The 20,551-nt window shown below is 42.9% G+C and overlaps 1 protein-coding gene across 1 annotated transcript; it reads right to left on the reverse strand.

Moving 5' to 3' along the window:
- Window positions 1-2,826: 2,826 nt before the first annotated feature.
- On the reverse strand, window positions 2,827-19,915 carry CAV1 (caveolin 1). The gene is made up of 3 exons (XM_072340494.1): window positions 19,729-19,915; window positions 18,976-19,140; window positions 2,827-5,167 (listed from the first exon to the last, which is right to left on the reverse strand). The coding sequence occupies exons 1-3, from the start codon at window positions 19,756-19,758 to the stop codon at window positions 4,826-4,828; spliced, it is 537 nt and encodes a 178-aa protein (XP_072196595.1). The 5' UTR covers window positions 19,759-19,915; the 3' UTR covers window positions 2,827-4,825.
- Between the last annotated feature and the right edge of the window lie 636 nt (window positions 19,916-20,551).

Here is a 20,551-nt window from a genome sequence, read left to right on the forward strand (position 1 = left end):
AGCAACTGACCACAGTATAGTCTCAAACTAAAAGCATTAGTCCCTCAGCCCGGAAGGAATACATTGATGAACTGAGAAACCCAACTGTTTTGAAGAGCTCTGTGGCAGAAAGTCTCTTGCTGAAGAGCTGGGCAGTGCTGTCTGTAACCTGTTAGTGCTGAATGTTGTATCTGGTTGGGCTGTGCTGCATGGCTTCCCTCAAAGGGTACTTGTTAGGGATTCATATAGAAATTCTACTGTGACTACAGAAAAGATGCTTCAAAGACACTCAAATGCAGAACAGAATAAGTAATCCTGCTACAGTCTGACAGAAACAGCTCCAGCTTTTTGTTCCTAGACATATTTGTTTCATGGAATTCCTTGGACAATTTCAGAAAATCAGCACTTGATGAAATAGGCAGAATTGTAGCTGTTTCCAAATATAGTTGGATCACTGTCTAATAGGGGAGTAACAACATCTACTCTTGTTGAAAGAAGACAGCTGAATTGACAGAAGCCCGTAACAGCTGAATCAGAGTCTACACATAATGAAATAAAGAGATAAAAAGCTGCACAAGCCAGAAGATGAAAAGTCAGGACCTGACAAAATATGAACAAACCTTGAGGGTGCTTGTCTAAACATACAGGAGCTAACATACTTTTTTTTTTTTCAGTTGTCATTTGCAATTATGGAGCTATTTATAGTCCTACAACAAACCTTGCCTACACTGGAGGATTTCTGTCAGTGAGATAAAACTGATCTATAAAATAAGTCGTCTGCAAAGGCAGTGCATGCTGTCTGCAGGGAATACACACACTGTGTTGCCCACCAGCATATTTCAAGTTGAGCGCTGGGACTGCATGCAATCTTTCTTGTGTCCTGATGGCTGCCTGCAGCTTGAGGTGGTACCCCAGCCTCAGGGATGGAAAGCAGTTTGCAGGCTCAGTTGTCCACCCAGCTTGGCTCGTGTTGTGTAAGTCTGGTAGTACACAAGTGCAAGGTAAGTCTTCAGCTGATTTATCAGTACCTAGCTCTGTGTGACTGTATCCAAAGTCATTTTCCTACTAGGTGAGTAACACTTAAGAAATTTGCACATCCTAATGACATCTTACTGCCCTGATTACTGCTGTATTTACTAATGCTTAACTCTGCACAGCTCATATTTGCTTTCCAGTGTGATTCACTTCTAGATCAGAATGTACTTGCAAAATATAACAGGTAGAAACTGGAGGAGGGCATGGAGAGTCATTCCCTGCTTTTAAACCTCCCCACAGTCTCCATCTGTCACTGCCAAAAGGAGTTGTGCCTGCTGTTTATGGCTCCTCCTTTTCCCCTGATTATAAAAGACTCTGCGAGTCTCATCCAACCGACCATTCTCTCTTTGGGCTATGTCTGTTCCTTTTTGTTATTATTATTATTATCATTTTATTTCTCTTAGCACCAGCTATTTAGTTTCTGCATCTCTTTTTTAACTTCGGGTTTTCTGCAAGTAGGATTTCTGGCAGTGTCTGCATCTGGCAAGCTACATCTGTTGCCCTGTTTGCTGGAGATGGGCAGGCTGCATGTTTTGATGAGTAATAGCCACAGATGAACGCCTGCATTCTGGTAGTTGCCAAAAAGTTATACAACTACAGATCCTGTGGTCTCTTAGGTTTTCTCTGAGCTGATTCTCTGGTGTAAAGAATGTTGTAACGTTTTAAGCTTTTAAAATCTTTTACTTTTTCTCCCAGTTAGCAGTACACTCCAGTGTACCAGTTGCTACCATCAGGCTATTAACTACCATTAACTACACCGTCCTGCTACTGAAAAAATACATGGCAGATACCTTAGGTTGGTGTCTCTCATTTGAGCATTAAAATCTGGTTATTTGATTTTTAGGCCAAAATGGGATCGTCTGTTTTATTGGACTTCTGTTTATGAAGCAATGGTGTGACTGGTATTATGCAGTAACCCAACAGAAAAGAACTGTCATGATACAAATTAGGTCTGTGTACAGCTCACAAAAAGCTATAATTCCCCCATTTCCACACATTTAATGCTTATGCTAATTAACTTTTATTAAGAAATATTGTGTTTCCACTGGACTCAGAAGAAAGGCTTTCAGCATTTCTGAAAAGCTGCTAGAATCTATTTGAATGATCTACTCCAAACTATGGAATGACTTACATAAAAGAAACAAAGAAGAAAGATAAGCATCTATTTGTATTAGATACATTTCTATTTATTGGGTCTTAAAATTTTCTACATGTAAACTTCACTACATGGATTTGACACGTAGGCAAACTGAGGAACCAGAATGGAAAGGAATTTATCATCATTAAGTATTGAATTATACTAATGTATACTCATCCAGAGCAGGATGGACCGCAGGAGTATACTCATGTTGAGTATACTCATGTGCCCCCAGTGGCGCAGTGGTATGAGCTGCTGCTTGTGGCACCGGAGGGCCCGGGTTCGAATCCCCCCTGTGGTGCAGGGGTAGAAGTGCCGCTTCGCTACACAGGAGGCTCGAAACTTGGGAGTTGGACTTGATGATCTCTAAGGTCCCTTCCAACTCGCACGATACTATGATACTATGATGATACTCAGGTTCACTATTCAGTGCTTGCTTTACTGCCTTCTTCTTTAGCAGCACAAAATATTTACTTGGGAGAAAAACCATAATCTTCTGCTGGGAAGAACCTTTCTAAATCCAGATTTTGAAACAAAAATCAAGAATGCTTTTTTCTTGACAAATGAATGGCATTGCTTTCTGTTTCTTTATTATGATATATTGGTTTTCTTCTTCCTCATGACATGGGATTTGCTCACATGACTTTAAAGGATAAAGAAGTCAGACAGTAGCTACCATTAAACATTGTTTTATTGTATTATTTAATGCACATGCAGAATTAAAAAAGTGTCCGTTATATCTGTAAGCATATAACAACAATGTAAAAGTCTCAGATCAGCAATGTATTGGATTAGGGACTAATAAATCTAAGTGAACAGACAGCTTTCAGGATATACAGTTTATATGGTAAATCAGGAAAGTTTTCTTCAGAATGATCTTCCTCATAAAAAGATAAAATATATCTTGTTTAAAATTTTCTTGGTTTCAGTACAGAAAAAAAAAATCTATAATAGTACACTCTCCATTATGTACATAGAAAAACATAAAACTATATCCATACCAGTGTCTGTTTTTAATGCAAACAATAGTAGTTAATAGCTTTGTAACTTTTTGTGCACCTTTTCCCCTCTTCCCTCCCTCTTTTCCTCCCTCCCAGCCCCATTAAAAAAATGCAGCATTTCCTAAAGTTTTCAATGCTTCGGCAGAAATGCAACTGAAGGCACTCCCGTGTTAAGCAAAGCAATAGATGAAATATCAGCGCTAGATAAAAAAGCTGCAGGTGTACCAGACAGCTCCGTGCTCAATCCCAAGGGCCAAGCCCTGTTCTCTTGGAGGTCAAGGACTGGTTTGCAGTAGATGCCAACCAGAGCAGGCTCAGGCCCCAGGCTGGTTACAATAAAGCAGATCAGCCTCACAACTCTTTTTACAAAAGCTTCACGCAAACCACATGAGGATACAGGCCGTATCTCTCAACACAGTACTATCATGAGGGCTAAAAGCTCCTGTAGGTCACAGCATCAGAACGTGTAGCAAGGACTTTGCCTTGAAGATCTTGAACCTTGCTACATAGGCAAGCTTGACACAACACCCTCCATTTAAGACTTCCTGATGTTGCAGCACAGCTGAAAACAGACTAATCCACAATGTAAAGTTTCTAAACCATCTCTCATGATGGATTAATTTAGATTCAGCAAAGCATCAGTTCTTCGGAAAATAATGTGTGCTAGTGGCGTGCTGACTTCTGCTGATAGGAAAGTTTTTTAAAGCTCATCGGAAAGTTTCCTTCAGAGGCAGCCCCTCCTTGGCATTTTGTGGCTTGTGTTTGGCACACCTTCATGTTTCTTGTAACTCAGGGTTATCTCTGGCATGCTTTTATATGAATACTCTGGAAAAAAAAAATGAAGCCCACGAGATAAACACCTAAATGCTAGCTAAAGGATGTGTCATAAGTCACAGTCAGGAAAACGTTTCCATAATGACCAGTTTTAGTTTTCAACTTCACCTCTCACATTTTAGTGAAGGTTGAGCTACAACTGGCTGCAAACTTCCAAGAAAGAATGAGATACAAAGGCACTAACAGAAGCCTTTTTATGGATGAGCAAAGCTTTCACATGTCAGTGTCTCCAACCTGATGAAATGTTAGTTTTTCAGGACATTCATTAATTAAGCACATTGTTTACTTAACCAATGTATTCATAGTACACCATACCTGACCATGATTGCAAATTGCTGTAGTCAACTGACTACACAATTGAAAAAGAACATTCTGCTAAAACCTGCCAGCTTGTCATGTTTATTCTGCTGCAGCAGCTCTTCACTCTTTGGCCACAATAAAATGAATGGCATTACAGCACTGGAAAGCATTTTTGTCATTCTTTGGTAACTCTGTGGATTTATCTTACAAGGAATGAACAGTGAGATAAAAAGGCATCCAACAACATTTCAGTCTCTGAATTGAACAGCCAGCAAAATGATACGCAGCTGTCATGGAGGAATAGCCATGTAAGGTTAGTTTGAAATACAGACTGAAAAAAGAAAACACAATAGGCAAGTAGTCCAGTATGAATACGTAGTAAAAAAGGAAACTGAGCAAGTGATTTTTTGTTTTGGGCCAGTATATCCACCAGTTGCTGAATGTTGCTGTGGGAAATGTGAAACTGGCACCAAAACACCCCAAACAACACAAAACTCCCACCCCTTCTCCAGGCTTATGGTGCTTTTTGAAATGTCCCTCAAATCTCTTTCCGTACTGTGGCTCGGATGCTGCTGAACACCTTGCCCATAGCCTCAAACAGTGGGTCGCAGAATGTGTGGATGCAGATAGAATAGACACGGCTAATGCACTGGATCTCAATCAGGTAGCTCCTGATGCACGGCACCACCGCCCAGATGTGCAGGAATGACAAGATAGCAAAGTAGATGCCCCAGATGAGTGCCATGGGAATGCCAAAGATTGCTGACAGCAAGCGATAAAACCAGTATTTTGTTACAGTGAAAGTGGTAAAACTGGCCTTCCAAATCCCATCAAAGCTGTGTGTTCCTTCTGGCTCAGCAATCACATCTTCAAAATCAATCTGCAGCAAAGAACACAAAAATCAGGTCAGTCAAACATCCTCATCAAGTGTGGAGCCCAGAAAGCCCCCACCTCAAAAGCAATGATCGCCTGCAACAAACATTGAAGCTCCTTACATCCCAATATGAGTTAACCCACTTTAAAATATCATCTAAGCCACGAGTAAGTCATGTCTTTTTTTTTCCCCCACTGATTATAAGTGACACTTAATGATTAGATCAATGATAGACATCTAACTTTTAGATGGAGAAGAGCTATCCAAAGAACTGAATATTTTGTCCACTTCTCCTGAAGCCTTAAGGGTAAGGAATGCCCTTAACTCTACTTAAGACATGAAAAGGTGATAGAAACATTATGTTTTCTTTGTCTAGCTTTTCACCATCTCACATCTTTATAAGTGGAACAAATGCAGACACTGCTTTGACATTTAACACATCAATAAAATGTGTTTTATTTGTCTGACTTTTTCCACCTTCCCTTATATAGTATTGCTGAATTTTGACAGCGAACAAATGTTGAGGACATCTAAATATACTTTGAAATAGGCATAGATAGCTGTTGATTGGCTGAAAAACAACGTGCTGGATTTAGATCTGCCTAAGATGGAACTTCTCTTTATTGTAAAAGAGTGAGGGAGCCTTCAATTTTATTAAGCGTAAGAAGGCTCTTCACATGAGAGCCATTTTGTTCTAACCTGCTCTGTTTACATGATAACACTGTTAGTGGAAGACATAGTCAGGATAACGTATTAATATTTAGAAGGAACACACTCTTCCACATATCTCATAGTTTTGAATATTATTTATAAACTGTTCGCAAAGTCATCTAAGGAAGCAGTACATTCCAACGTGCATATTTTACTACGCTCTGTTGAAATATTGAGCTTTTCAGGAAGCCTAATTGTCATAACATTTCTATTAGAAAATTAACAGAATTATGATGACAGTTCGGCTCCGTGTCACACAAACGGGTTTGATATAACCCACCATACAGGATATTTAATTTAGGCAGTGCAACAGATTGCATAGGTGCTGCATACAACAGGAAAAAGAACATCAAGTTATACCTCTCTAAGAAATGAAATGATTGTTTAACTTAGATGGAAGAAAAAAAGAAAATGCATTCCTGGGACTGAATCCCAGTGTCCAATGATACTGCTTCCATAAGTGAAGATATGGGCCAGAGGTCTCAGGAAGTCAGGCAACAGGACCTTAGCATGTTGGAGGGACATGAATATGAATATACTCAGTGTATCACCTATGCTGTAGGAAAAAGCTCAAAATAAGTTTGATTAAATACAGACTGAAGTTGAAAAAAAACCTTCTCCCTTTCTCTGAGTCTTCACATGAATTCAATTGAGTTCTTCATTAGGGAGCTGTTGGAGAGGGTCCAGAGGAGGGCTACAAAGATGATCAGGGGGCTGGAGCACCTCCTCTCTGAAGACAGGCTGAGGGAGGTGGGCTTGTTCAGCCTGGCAAAAAGAAGGCTGCAGGGTGACTTCACTGCAGCCTTCCAGTACCTAAAGCGAGCCTACAAACAGGAGGGGAGTAAATTCTTTGCAAAGGTAGATAATGGCAGGAGAAGGGGAAATGGTTTTAAGTTGAGGGAGGGAAGATTCAGGTTGGATATCAAGGGAAAGTTCTTTACCAAGAGTGCAGTGAGGTGCTGGAAGAGGCTGCCCAGGGAGGCTGTGGATGCCCCATCCCAGGAAGTGTTCAAGGCCAGGTTGGATGGGGCCCTGGGCAGCCTGGTCTAATATTGAAAGGAGAGGTTGGTGGCCCTGCTTGCTGCAGAGGAGTTGGAGCTTCATGATCCTTGAGGTCCCTTCCAACCCAAGCCATTTCTGAATCAGCTGTGATATCAAACATCTTGAATGCCTAGTGTCATGCAGGTTTAACTCAGCTTGTTACTGGGTCTCAGTGTCACTACGTCTGCTCAGGCCAGTGCACCTCTCCAGGAATCAGGTAAACTATAAACCTTCTTTATCTGCTGCTTTATCTTAATGAGGCTTTAGTGATTTGAAAGTGGTATGTGGTTCTTCTGGATGGGAATCATCATCGCACCAAAAGATAGCATTTGGATTGAAACTCTGTGTATCTCTATGGAAATCAAGAGCGGGATCTGCATTGGCTGAGTAGCCAACAAACACACCGCAGCTCCATGCATTTCTCTGTAAAGGCATGCAGACATTAAAGTCTATCTGGAATTTCTGCAACTGAACACAGTAATTTTAACTGCTGAATGAAGATGGGAAATCTGAAATTATTTGGGCTCTGGAATTTCAGAGTGGGCAACACTGAAGCTCTGGTAGAAATAACTCTGATTCTGGGATGAGCTTTACAGACCATGTGTTCTATATTTTCATTGTGGCCTGATTCGATAGAAAAGTTCACATCTGGGGACTACATAAGTGACACGGTATTAGCTTTATGAAGTACATTGGCCATAAAATACTTATAGGAATTGGTCATTAGAAGTTAGCTGCCATCCAAAGCAAGAAACCTTCCAAGATGTATTGTGATCTCATGCATCAAATGAAACAATCACATGTCCTTGTATAAATTACTGGATTTTAGGGTTGCATTATAACAGAAAGAGGAAGAAAATGTTGTAGATATCTGTATAGAGAAGTCAATATTAACTCCTGACGATGGTATCCAATTGTCTCGGATCAATTCTCAAAAAGAAAAAAAAAAGGTTTGCAAGAACTGCATATTATTCACTGAAATCAATCTTATCCAACTGAGTGCACGTGCTGGAAATGCATGCTTGATTTTATTTACTTTTTGAAATATGCCAGCAAGCATTTGTACTGTATCTGTTTCTGCAGCTATTCTAAAGCATTATATCACAGGGTTCCTCATTTTCAAGGCAAATGGGTGCTCTTGGCTTATTAGCAACATTAGCCTTGAAACCAGATAACAACATGCAGATGATGACAAAAAAAGGAAGATGACCTGAGCAATAGAAAGTAGACTCTCAGAAAATGATACTACATGAAGTCTTCATTTTTTCTCATAAGTTTCACATAGCCCTCATATTCCAAAACTGGTAATTTATTGTGTGCTTCCCACCAGCTGATGCTGTGGTAACTGGCAGAGACAGTGTGTGAACATAGCTGGCAAACAGCAGTTCAGTGCATCAAGGGCTACTCAGGGTTGTGCCTAACATCTTTTTTATTTAGCTCAATACGGCAGAGCCTATCTTGCTTATTTTCAGCTAGCTGATAAGGGAAATGCTAAATTACCAGGAAAGCAGCTTTGCACAGAGCTCTGTCAGCTTCTTCATGGTTATGTGTTCAGCTAAGTGGGACCTACTTTTATCTGCAAAGCATGTTTTTGACATGTAAAAAGAAACGATAAGTTAATGTAAATCTCATAGAGCTTTGCAAATGAATAGTAAGACTGCCTGTAATTTGATTCATTTTAAATAATTAATTATAGTGAACACTGAAAAATGGAAGCTGAAAAACTCAACGGTTTTCAGATCATACAGTAAACTTTCTATGATAGTGATTCTCAAAAGCAGACGGTTTTAGTCTGCTGCGTACCTCAAGATGTTCAGAGAGTTAATGCTGGGGAGCCAACAAAAGAATCAGATCACAACACATTTCCAGATGGAGTGCACTGTCCTCATTCCAGGAGTTGATGCTAATATTAGAACATTCATGATATATCCTTGGCCAGGGTTTCTGAACTCAAGTCAGACACAGTTGTCCTAAAAGTACTTGGGAATCAATCTGTCTGTGAGACAGTAATAACAGTGCATTCATGCCACCAACAGTCATGGAGAGATGGTGGAGTACATTCCCAGAGTAATTTTAACAGTGTTATCGACATTTCTACCAATGCATATAGATGGTGTCACAAGAGCTATACCCAATGTGTCACTACTGCACATTTTCCATTTTGTCATTCCTCAAGTTCCATGTTCCCCAGTGCTCCACTTTGAATCAGGGAGCTATCAAACTGAACTGAAGAGTGAATAGACAGAAAGGCAGCCTGGCAGCTCTAAAAAGCTCTCAGATAAGCACAGCATTAAAGTGCATCCGTTGTCTGTCTACGGACCACAATAATCTTATGAAATTATATATGTGTCAAGAGTGTCCAGCTACAATGGAAATGCAGTACTGTCCAAAATTAGGCTTACTCTAAACAACATGGAGCCTAAACCAAGGCAGGCAGTGAGTTGAGGTAAGCTGGGTTCTTCTGCATCTCAGCTGCTAGCAGATCACAAATGAATTCCTGGCTGGGAATGATTCCAGTTGTTTCACCATTTGGGCAGTATAGATAACTCCTCGCACTACAGGAATTCGGACATCACCCAGATTCTTCCTGCACTGAGCCATTCCCATGAAAGATCCTGCTTTTATCTCACAGAGGCCCATTCTGCAGAAGCAACATAAAGAATAGGTAGATAGATGAGCTTTGTTTTGCTAAGGGTTATAATTCTTTCAGTTACACCATCCTCAGCCTCTTCTATCATTCTCCTCTGTATTCCAGTCCAGCAGCACTCAGCTGGTGTCATCAGGATGAGTGTCATCAGGCTGATAATGGGAGTCCAAATGAACTAAGTAAAGTAAAAATAGGAGTGACAGGAGAAAGAGTGGTGGCCAGAAATGGGATTCTAGGGAAGACAGACACTTTGCGGTTCTCTGCGGATTTCTGGAAATGGACCTAACTGGCTCACAAGGATAAGATACATTCATTTAGGGTATTTTCACAACTCCACTTTTACCAAAGCATCAAGTATGTGTAAACCTGTGATGGATTCTGTTTCATTTACATGAAGACATACTTAGGTTAGCCATAGGTCCTGCCCTGAAGATTACATACTCAGTGTATAGGGTGTGATGTGGAATAACTGTGAGTTATTTGCCAGGGTAATGAAAATACAGGCACGTTCACTTGTGACAAGGGCAGAAGCAAAGGAAATTTGTTGCAGCCCTTCACAGGACGCTAATAATTCACAACAGCCGCCTGCTTCACCCAGAGCTATTAAATGCTATTAACTTCTGTTCCATGCCTACAATACACTTCCTGACTTCAGCTATTCTTTGTTTCCTACTATTCAGTTTGGTAAAGCCACTTTTTACATTATTTGAAGCTTTTGTCTGATTCTGCTGTGAGAATTATTATAGCTTCTTTTGCTCTACATGTGTTTATTAAACTTCTATCAGGAAATTAAGGAATCTCCTTTGATTCTTAAAGAGACTTATTTACAATAAAGGGAAATGGTATGGAAAATTTTCTTTGTTTTCAAAGCCTGTTTACAGCAAATACCTATTAATTAAAAAAATGTAACATTGTGAATTTATTGCTTTTCTAAGAAACACAGCAACCAACCAACCAAAAAAAACAATGAACAACCAATCAACAAAAATCCCAACAGCTGAGTCGAGAATATATGCCTTATATAGGAAAATAGCTATTACATATGAAAATAGATGACCTTGTCGTGTTGGTCCCTATGAATCAAAATGTAAAGGTGTGTCAAACCACATCCTCTAACTGCCCACATAACAATTACACTTCTCCTCAAAATTTGTTCTTTGAGGTATCAATTTCATTGAAATTTACTGTGCTGGGTCTATCAGAAATATATACACATATATTAAGGCCAGCAGCATTTCGTGGAGGCTTTGGCCTAAGCCACATTTCTGTGAGCGTAACTACAATGACTCAAATTGCTGTGTGCAGTGTCTGTGTGCTGCTGCTGTGCTCCTACCACACAGCCTGCACAGACAGGCACCTCTGGGGAGGAACTCAACCAGGAGCTCAGCATGTCGGTGTTTCTGAGTGCCATCAATATCTTTTGGAGACAGTGAAAAGGCACCAGAGTCCTTATTGCATCTCTTCTGATTGATCACTGATATCTCCAATTGGGCAAACCACTTACACAACCCAAAAAATGGCAACTGTCTCGCTGATGTCAATATGCTTAAATGCTGTGCCAGACAAGGGCTGTAGCCAAGCCAGACTGAAAGCTGAGTCTTTGATGAATAATTTACATACATGTATCACTTGTTTAATCCTTAAAAAAGTTCACCTTTTCAGCGGCATACACCTGGCAAACATTTACCTGCGTTGTGTAAAGAAGCTGGTACCTTGTGCCTGAAAACATACAGCTCAATAACATTTTACTAGATGCTGCCGGGTGTGTCACAAAAAATACTTTATGGCACGGTGACAACATGAGCATCCAGCTGTATCCAGGAATGAGGCAGGTTCCATGTGACCATCATTAGGTGTTCAAACTGACCAATGAGATTTTGTTACATTTCCTTTCTCCTTGTGTCTATTTTCCATCACAGTGCAAGAACTGAGCGTTCTGCCTGTGGATCTCTTGGTGGAGAGAGTGCAACTTTCCTGAATGCTACAGAGAATGCTGAAAAAGCAAAGCATGTTTTAACAGACAAGGATACTCGTGTTGGAAAACAGAATTGAAGGACTGAAGGATTGAAGGATTACGCTCTACTGACTAGAAAAGAAAACCATTTCCTGTCAGGAATGACCGCTACTGAGTAGTGGAAGTACTTTGTTCTTTGAGGTAAGTAAGAAATATTCATTTGGACTGCGAGCAACTTAATATAATGCCATGACTTAGAAAAGAGTCATGACTGCAAGATCACCATTTCACAACCTGAAAATCGATGACAACTGCCAAAATTTGGTAATAATTACCAAGAGAACAAGCTCTGACCATGCTGAATTACTGATTACATACTAAGAAAGCCCTTGTGATGGGCTCTGTCTTAGCAGACAGGCCCATCTAAATCCATGGAAGTATTCATGGTAAAAATGTTGCTGTGGCAGAGGGTCAGCACTGAAGCAAGGGGGCATCCTCGAGACCTCACTTGCCTGTGCTTCTTAGTATAGTCCAGCAGAAGGAAAGAACAGCAGCTTCAAGGAGACATCTGTATTCCACTGAAACACAGTTAAGCTTCCTGTGCAGGTGGGGATATCACATCAGTCAGTTCCATAGAAAACAGTTTAGTGCTGTCAGTGAGCAGTTAGAAAACAAAGTGGCTGTTTTCATCCCTGGAAACTGAGCTGCTTGGAGGTGGTTGCAATTTTCCACAAACTGAATTTTTACAAAGCTTTCTTCATTTTATTATTTGTTTCATGTTGCACAGTTTCACCTCATTTGATGCTGCTACTTTAGTAAAGAACTCTGATATGTCTCTGTGTATGTGCATGTTCATATGTTTGTTCTTGCTAGTATGTTTAAGAATGCACACACATCAATATGAACAGCAAGGTGGAATTTGGATGATACTAAAAATAATGAGAGCTCTTCTATTTATTCTTCTGGGATCTGGATTTAACCAGGATTCAGAAACAATAATAAAAGAACAGGTATCCTCCAAACAAATTTTTAAATGATTATGTTGCTTTGTGTTGGTGGTTTCACAGACCTGATGTTAATAAATTGCTTTAAGCTTTTTTAGAGCATGCTCTAGCTTCAGTCCTCCTATGGACACTAATGGGAAATGGAACTATAGTGACCTCAGACTTCTTAGAGGCACATGGAGAGAGACGGGCACCTGCATTAGGGTGCTTAGCTCTAGGACTGTTTTTTTTTCCTTTTTCTCATTTTTAAGGGGGTCTAATGCGAGAAGACTCTTAACTATACATACTATATACTATGCATATACACATTCTTGTTAATTGCTGCAATTATTTTAGCGCATCTTTGTGACCTGTTCACTTCCCTCATTTCTGTCTGGATTGCTCACTGCTGACAGTGAGCATGCAGTGTGCCCAGCTAACTCTGTGTTACCGCCAAAGAGACTGGCCTCTGCATTTCTTCTGTTAGAACATTCTCTTTGTACTGGAAGATCTTAAGTTACTGACTCTTCATTATGAGGCAACTATTTATTTATTTACTATTTCATAAAGATCAAGATTTCACTGATCTACAGTTAAAGTCTTATCATAAACTGCACTGGAAAAGAGATAAATGAAACTGGATTTCCTAAAATGATAGGAGACTTTGAGACTGAAGCCTACAGGAGACATTAACTTGATCTTGAGGGAAATGTGAATATGTTTCTAGAGTATCTGTTTCAGTTCTGAGGTGTTTTAGAGCTTACAGAGGAAGTGCTGCAGCCCTTTAATGGGGCTCCCTTGGCTTCTTGGAAACTCTGAGTTACGTTCAGCACAGCAGGATTTTGGACAGGGAATGTGATATTTCCACCTTTAGCTGCAGTGGTATCATCTTCTCATTTCCCATTTGAGAAGCTGAGTTTAACAGTTCCCATTTATTTGAAATGGAAGTGCATGAGTCAGGTGAGTAGAATATAGGCATGCCTCATTGAACAGTTCCACTAGCATCTATAACATAACTCCTTGACTATCATGAATAAAACAGGGTGCGAACTTCAGCTGATGTATTCACTAGAGTGGGCATAGTGGTACTGAGATGTCCTTTTAAATACTAAACTGATGACATAATTTTGACAAGAATAATACAGCATAAGATTAGAGGTTAGTTTTGAAACTATTCAAAAGTATTTTCATAAGAAATTTCCTAGAAAAATTAAAGATACTGGCAGGGTTAACCCTTCCCCCCCCCCCCTCCCCCAAGCAATCAAATAAATTTAATGCAATAACTTCTCTTCAAAGTAGGAAATAAAATCTCTTTAGTTCTACTTTATTATTATTATTATTATTATTATTAATTTTTTTAAAATTAAAAATGTATGGAAAAGGTAAATGGCAGTTCTAGATCAAATAGCTCAAAAAAGTCACTTGCTGATATAGATTTCATCCCACTTATTTATTACAAAGATATTTGAGGACAGTGGGAAACAGAAACTTTAGTTTAGAGCTGTATTTCTCTTCTGCTTTCCAAACATCTCAAATTATATTGATTCATCCACATTCATTTATATATATATTTTTCTCTCTGTTGCTTAAAATACACCAAAGATCAAATTCTCATTGGGGATCTCATGGAAAAGCCACTTTATCACACACATTTTCCCTGTTCCCACTGGAGAGTTTTAGATTTCAGTACTTTTGTCAGTATTAGACACCCTTACTTTCTGCAATGGAGATAGTATTTCTACCCATATATTGTGTTAGAAATTCTAAAACGAATTCAAATTCTTCTTACATTTTCTACCATATAATCTGGATTGTGTTGCATCTGACAGAAAGAAAATATTTGTCTTCTCTGAATCTGAGGTAGTGTATAATAAATTCTAACAAAAGGAACACCTATGTTGAATAGTTGGCTCTTTCCTCATTGTCATCAAGTGAACATTTTCCTATGGAGTTACAAGTCATGTTCATCCTGATAAGAAGGCAATGCACAAGGCTTTAATAATACTATAATCTCAAAGACAAACACTTTTGTTTGGGATTTGAGACTTGATTAGAACAAATTCATTCAATCGCTATCTGTAATATTATGGATATACAAAAATTCGGTGTGTTACAATCTGGAAACTTGTAGTTCCTGTGCAAGTAATCCATTTCAGAATTCTCAGCCCTCGCTCAGTCCCCCCACAGACTGGCCTTTGTAACAACTTGAGCTTTAATCTCTGAATCCTACACTAGCCTTGGAGGGAATAGTTGGAACAGAATTGTATCATGCAGATAACAAAACGCTGGAATAGTGCTGCATTTTAAAATCTGAAACCCACAGTTGGCCATTAGTAATGGTGCAAAGTTTCATCTCCTTTGAATGCATCTGTGACATGCTGCAGCTGCACTTATCACCAAATGGAGAGAGGCACACACTCTGAGAGAACCACTCATCTTATTCTGTGGTTAGTCCTACACAACGTGACGTCAATCTTCCTCTAAAGACTGCTCATCTGTCTGAAGGGCCAGAGCTCTGTTCTCCATGCTGTCACACCAGAGACAGCCCTCAGCACCTTACCCTTCCTACCTCAGCAAACACAGTGGGAACAGCACCCACTTTCCTTCCAGTAGGCTCCCAGGCCTGGATGTGTGATGTGCGGCCTAGTTGGTTTTCTGAGCACTGTGCTCAGCACAACAGTGAGTGACCACATCTGTGAAGGATTAGGTAAATAAAATTGCATTAATATTATTATTTTTTAATTATTTTTACTTTATTAGAAAATTGCAGAAATCATAAATTGCTTTAAGCATGGCTCCCAATGGCTGAGCAGCACTGTGCTCGCTAATGCCTACATCATGGTGTTGTGGTATTTGTCAAGATCTGACTAAAAATTCCAAACCCAGCCTTGCAGTGAGCAAAGCTGCCCTTAACTGCATTGGCTTTAAGAAAGAAGGCAGGCACAGGGCTGTTTAAAACTTGATACAAAAGTTCCACATTGCTACATCTGTAGCCAAGTTCTGGATTTTTTAAATTTTTTATTTTTATTTTTTTTTTCCAGAGAAAAAGGTGCTTACACAACAGCAGCAGATAGATGCCATTTGTCAGAAACAAAACAATAATTATGTTCTGGATGGTACAGCTGTACCCTAGCACAACACTACAGGAAAAAACTGTAATCAGATGTGACTACATGCTGGATCTTCACTAGTCCAGAAGGAGTAGAGTTTGCTGGGTTGGGTGCCTGGTCCATTCCTATCCTGAGCAAGGAGTGAGGAAGCGCTGAAAAGCATACACCAGCCTCTCCAAGGGCTGCAGGAAAGCAGCCTCCTATGTTTCCACCTAATTCAACAAACTCTGCAGATTTGGCCACAGATACTTTGAAAAACTTTGAACTGCAAAGAGTTGGAAGGCTGCAATTTCAGCCACAGTTTGGAAAACACAAATATTGCACTGGAAAACAGGAAGAGCAAAGACTGTGCAAGACGTGAAAGAGAACTTCAGGCAACTTCATGTGAGGCCTAGATCAATGGGGGAGGGAATGATAAACGAGAGAAAAACAAAAACAAAAACAAAAACAAAAACATAAACGAATAATATTTCTATTCTGCTGGCTCCATCTCAATGCACATAAACATAAGCTGTGGAATAGAAGTCTAGAGTGGAATCTGCCATACGAAATAGATATAACTTTGAGGGAAATAGCTGTATAATCATCAAAATGCCTCTCAGAGAGTTCCCAGGTTCACAGAGGCTACTTCTCCCTTGCTGAATTCCTGTTTTGCTTTGTTTGACAGACAACCCCAGAAGCTGGTGCCTCAGAGAATGGGACCATGCTGCACATTGTTGGCATCCCAAGGTGACGCATGAGGGCAGCCATATGAGGAAGAAACTCCTTCCTTTCCGCTCCCTGCTGAAGGAATTAGAACAGGAAGGAAACTCTGGTGGTTTTACTAGACTGTGCTTCCTCCTGCATGGAGCTGCCAACAACTTTGACTGTGGACCTCAGCTTTCACACCACAAGGTCAGTAAAGCCTCATTTTCATCCCTTTCTGAATACGGAGTCAGTTGCCTGCCCCACCTTTCTAGAAACCTGACACAGCATTTAGTATCCACTTGGTATTATTTATTTAATAAAAATTTAATGTTTTAATTCAGTTTTAAAGGATCTGGATCAGGTCTCTCTCTCTCTTTTGCATGGATTGTCGCCCTGCTGCTGCCTGCCCCATTTATCTGCTGTGGACAAAGCTGCAGATGCTCAGTGTTGCACTCCAAGGGAACATGCACTGCTTCTTACAAGCAAGTGTTATTTTTAAAATGTGCTATGGGAAGTATTTGAATGCAGCCAACACTGAGGCCTTTTAGAGAGCTGCTTACAGGGCAGATTCCTCATTCTCTGTCTAATCATTTCTATTTCATGGTTGACTGGTTTGTCCCTATTTTCCATGCTATTGTGTCTCATAGTCAAGTGGCAAGAAATGCATTAAACTCTGATTACAAAGCAGAAGGCTCTGGATCTAGAAAAAGGCAATGGCCTTACACAAAACTGAGTTAAATCTGGGGCATGCTTCAGGCCTTAAAAGAAAAACCTGAATGATTTCTTCTGTCTTCCAGTACCCAAGACACCTGTTACTCAGGTGCATCTTTTACACTCTCTAGATAACATAATGGAAGAGGTCATAGACTGGTGGCTGAGGCAGGAACTGAATCTTTGCCTTCTCCTCAGTCAGAGCCTGCCCCCTAGGAACTAGATCTAAACTTTGCAGCTACTTCTGAGCTGAACCTAAAAGAAGTATTCAAACAAATTCAAAGTGTAGCAAAATTCCTTTCTGTATTGCTAGGGTTGGGTCTAGATACAAAATGCTTACGATAAATCAAAGTGATTCTTATTCATCCTTGTGACAAGATGGGAAAAAGTTGCTTTGAGATGTCCACTTTGAAAAAAACAAAACAAACCAAAACAAAAATGCTGCTGCTTTTAGAATGCAAAATGGATACTGTGTGGTTTACATTCATTCTGGTACATCACAGTGTCTCCATGTGCTTCTGTGCACTACCAGGAGCTCATGGATTCAAGACATGGTACCACTATTGTGGCCACTTGCTGGTTCTCAATGAACACATATGACGGTCCACAGCTATCTTGGAGGGACATACTGAAAAGCTTGATTTTTCCATTCCTACAATTCTTATTCTTTAAAAGTCTTTTGGATTATTGAATCTACCAAGCTAACTTTCTTAATCATTGTTCCTGGAAGAGGCAGAGAAAGCAGGACAGGCTCTGCATGCCACTTCTTTTTTGTCCATTAGGAGTTTTTTCCACCAGCAGCCTGCATCTTGTCCCAGCAGGATCTTTATCCCCCAGGCTAAGTCTGGACACTCAAATTCCGGCCTGCCTGGGGGCTGTGACTCATCCTTGGAAGGTCTGGTTGCTTTGGGGACTCCTTCTGTTGATGTACGCAATGAGCCACGAGGAAGCCTTGTTCTCCAGCTCCTACATTCCTGCTACCCAGCTGCTGGGTAGCAGATAAAAGGATGGTTCCCTCCTTCCTAACAGCAAGCACTTTAATGGAAGTTCTGTACCACTAGGCAGTGGCACAGATGATTATTTTCCCCCTAAGCAAGTGGAAACTTCATCCCTTTTCTTTCTAGATCTTGGACAATGACTCTCTTAAAATAGACAGCCCAAATTCCAATTCTTGATCCAGCAGCATGGCCAGTCATACTCAGCACCTCTAAGCGCTTTAGAAGTCAGTGGGATTTGCGGTTACTCAAGACCTTTCTGCGTTGTCCGCACATGGCACAAATCATGCTCCTGACATACATTTAGGAACTGTATTCCAATCTTTTTAGCTCCACAGAAACAATATAACATTCATCTTTTTATAAGACCAGGTCTTCCTGCTCTATGGCCCCAGTGCTCAGGGAGCCCATGCTTGGCACTAAGCACCCCCGTGGCTTTCTCACTCACTGCAGCTGACTGGGCAGCCCTTGGCTTTGCTGGGTCCTGGCAAGCTCAGGTGCCAGTGTCCCTGTTTTCACACAAACAGCATAAAATTCTCCCGCTAAGAGAAAACTCAGCCTCATGATTTTTCTGACCAAAGCGAGTATAAGCAAAAATGTCCACTCCAGATTTGTCAGAAATGTCCAAGTGAGTTAAAAACCAGAAGAAAAACTCTAGAAAGGGACACCGTCCGGTTTTGCCTGGTTTCCTTTACTCACTTCCCGACAGAGGGAAAAACTGCACGGAAACGAACACAGACCAAACCAAGCAAACGAACCCAAAGCACCTCTGCAGACGCTTGGCCAAGGGCGACCCATCCCGCGGCTCAGCCTGGCTGGAGCCGCCCGCTCGGGGTCCGCAGCCTTGGGCACACGGCTCGGGGCAGCCGGGCTCAGAGCCTCCCCTCTCGCTTCAACGCTGAAAAGAAATCGCGAGCTGCTCCCTCCCTCCCGCAGCAGGTGGAGAGAAGCGGTCCTCCCGTCCCGGCCCCTCACCTTCACCACGTCGTCGTTGAGATGCTTGGGGTCGCGGTTGACCAGGTCGATCTCCTTGGTGTGCACGTCGTGCACCGCCTTCTCGCTCAGCTCGTCTGCCATCATCTTGTTATTGGGCTTGTAGATGTTGCCCTGTTCCCTGACGGGCGCCGCGTACAGAAAGCCCTGCGGGAGGGAGAGCGGCCGGGAGGCAGAGCCGGCGGGGAGGGAGGGAAGGATGGAAGGAGGGAAGGAGGCAGGGCGGGCTGGGGGCGGCCCCGGTCCCACGGGGATCGCGGCGCGGAGCGGCGGGCGGCAGCTCGGGCTATTTAACGGTGCGGAGGGCTCTCACCACACCCCGCGCCCGACGCGACGCTCGCTCCCACGGCCGCCGCCAGGCGTCCCCGCTCGCCCCCCACGCGCCGCCCGGGTCGGGCTCGGAGCGCTGCCACCCGCCGAACTCACAACCCTCCCGGAGAGGCTGCTCTGCCTCGGCGCCCTTCTCCGGAGCCGGTGCAGAGCGACCCCCCGGCGCTGCGCCCCGCGTGTCCCGCCGTCGGTTTGCCGCCCTCACCGCGTGGCCTCGCCCCGCAGCCCCGGCCCAGCTCGAAGCTGCCGAGCCGTCCGCGATCCCCTGCCCGCCCTCCGTCCCGTCCGGTCACATCCCGTCCCGTCCCGTTCTCCGCAATCCCGCTCCCCGTCCCGTTCCGTCCCGCCGCGGAGCGCGGGTCGGGCGCCGGCAGCAGCCCGACTGTATCCCCCGGGCCGCCCTACCTCCGAGTCCACGTATTTGGTGCCAGACATGCTGCCCCGGCGCTGCCGCAGGTTGCTCTGCGCTTTAACTCTGAGGAGCGGAGGCAGGAGGATCCCGTTCGGCGGAGCGGCCGGCCAGGGGAAGGGAGGCGGCTGGCGGCCGGCCAGGGGCTGCTCCCCGCCTCGGGCCGGGGCTGATGACAAGCGGCGGAACGGCCCGGCATCGCGCAGCGCGCCCGGGAGCGGCCCGCGGTGGGAGGGGAAAGCGACCCGGCCTCGGAGACCTGCGGGCGAGCGGGCGGCCCCGGCTGCCTGGGCAGCGGCGACGACAGAGACAGCGACGGCAGCCACAGCGACCGGGGCCGCCCTGCCCTGCTCGGGCCGTCCCCTGGCAGCGGGTCCTCGCTGCTGGGATGCGGGTGGCGGCGGTGCCCGCGTGTGGGAGAGCCCCTGGGGAGAGGGGACGGGAAGGGGTGAGGAGATGGAAAACTTGAGCAGGGCTGCGGGAGAGAGGCGTTGGTAGAGTCCCCCCTCCTCTGACAATGGTCCACGCAGTGTCCCGGGAGCGATCGTGGAAACTTGGACATCTTCGGGTTGAAGAAAAAGAGATTTTCTGAACTGGTTCACTTCAAAACTATGCGAATATTTAACGGTCCCGCACGCTAACTGTGCTGTGTTTTTCCTGGGAGGAGGCTGACCCACGTCTGCCACAAACGTTGACCGCTGGGACTTCACTCTGAGAGGTGCGGTGGGATGCCGGTGTTTGCGCTCTGCTCTCATGGCCTCTCATAAGCCCAGGAGGCGTATAAGGGGAAAAGCTGTAGGAATCCATTGCTCGGTCCAG

The sequence above is a fragment of the Excalfactoria chinensis genome, chromosome 1, assembly GCF_039878825.1.
Source record: "Excalfactoria chinensis isolate bCotChi1 chromosome 1, bCotChi1.hap2, whole genome shotgun sequence".
NCBI classification, from domain to species: Eukaryota; Metazoa; Chordata; class Aves; order Galliformes; family Phasianidae; genus Excalfactoria; species Excalfactoria chinensis.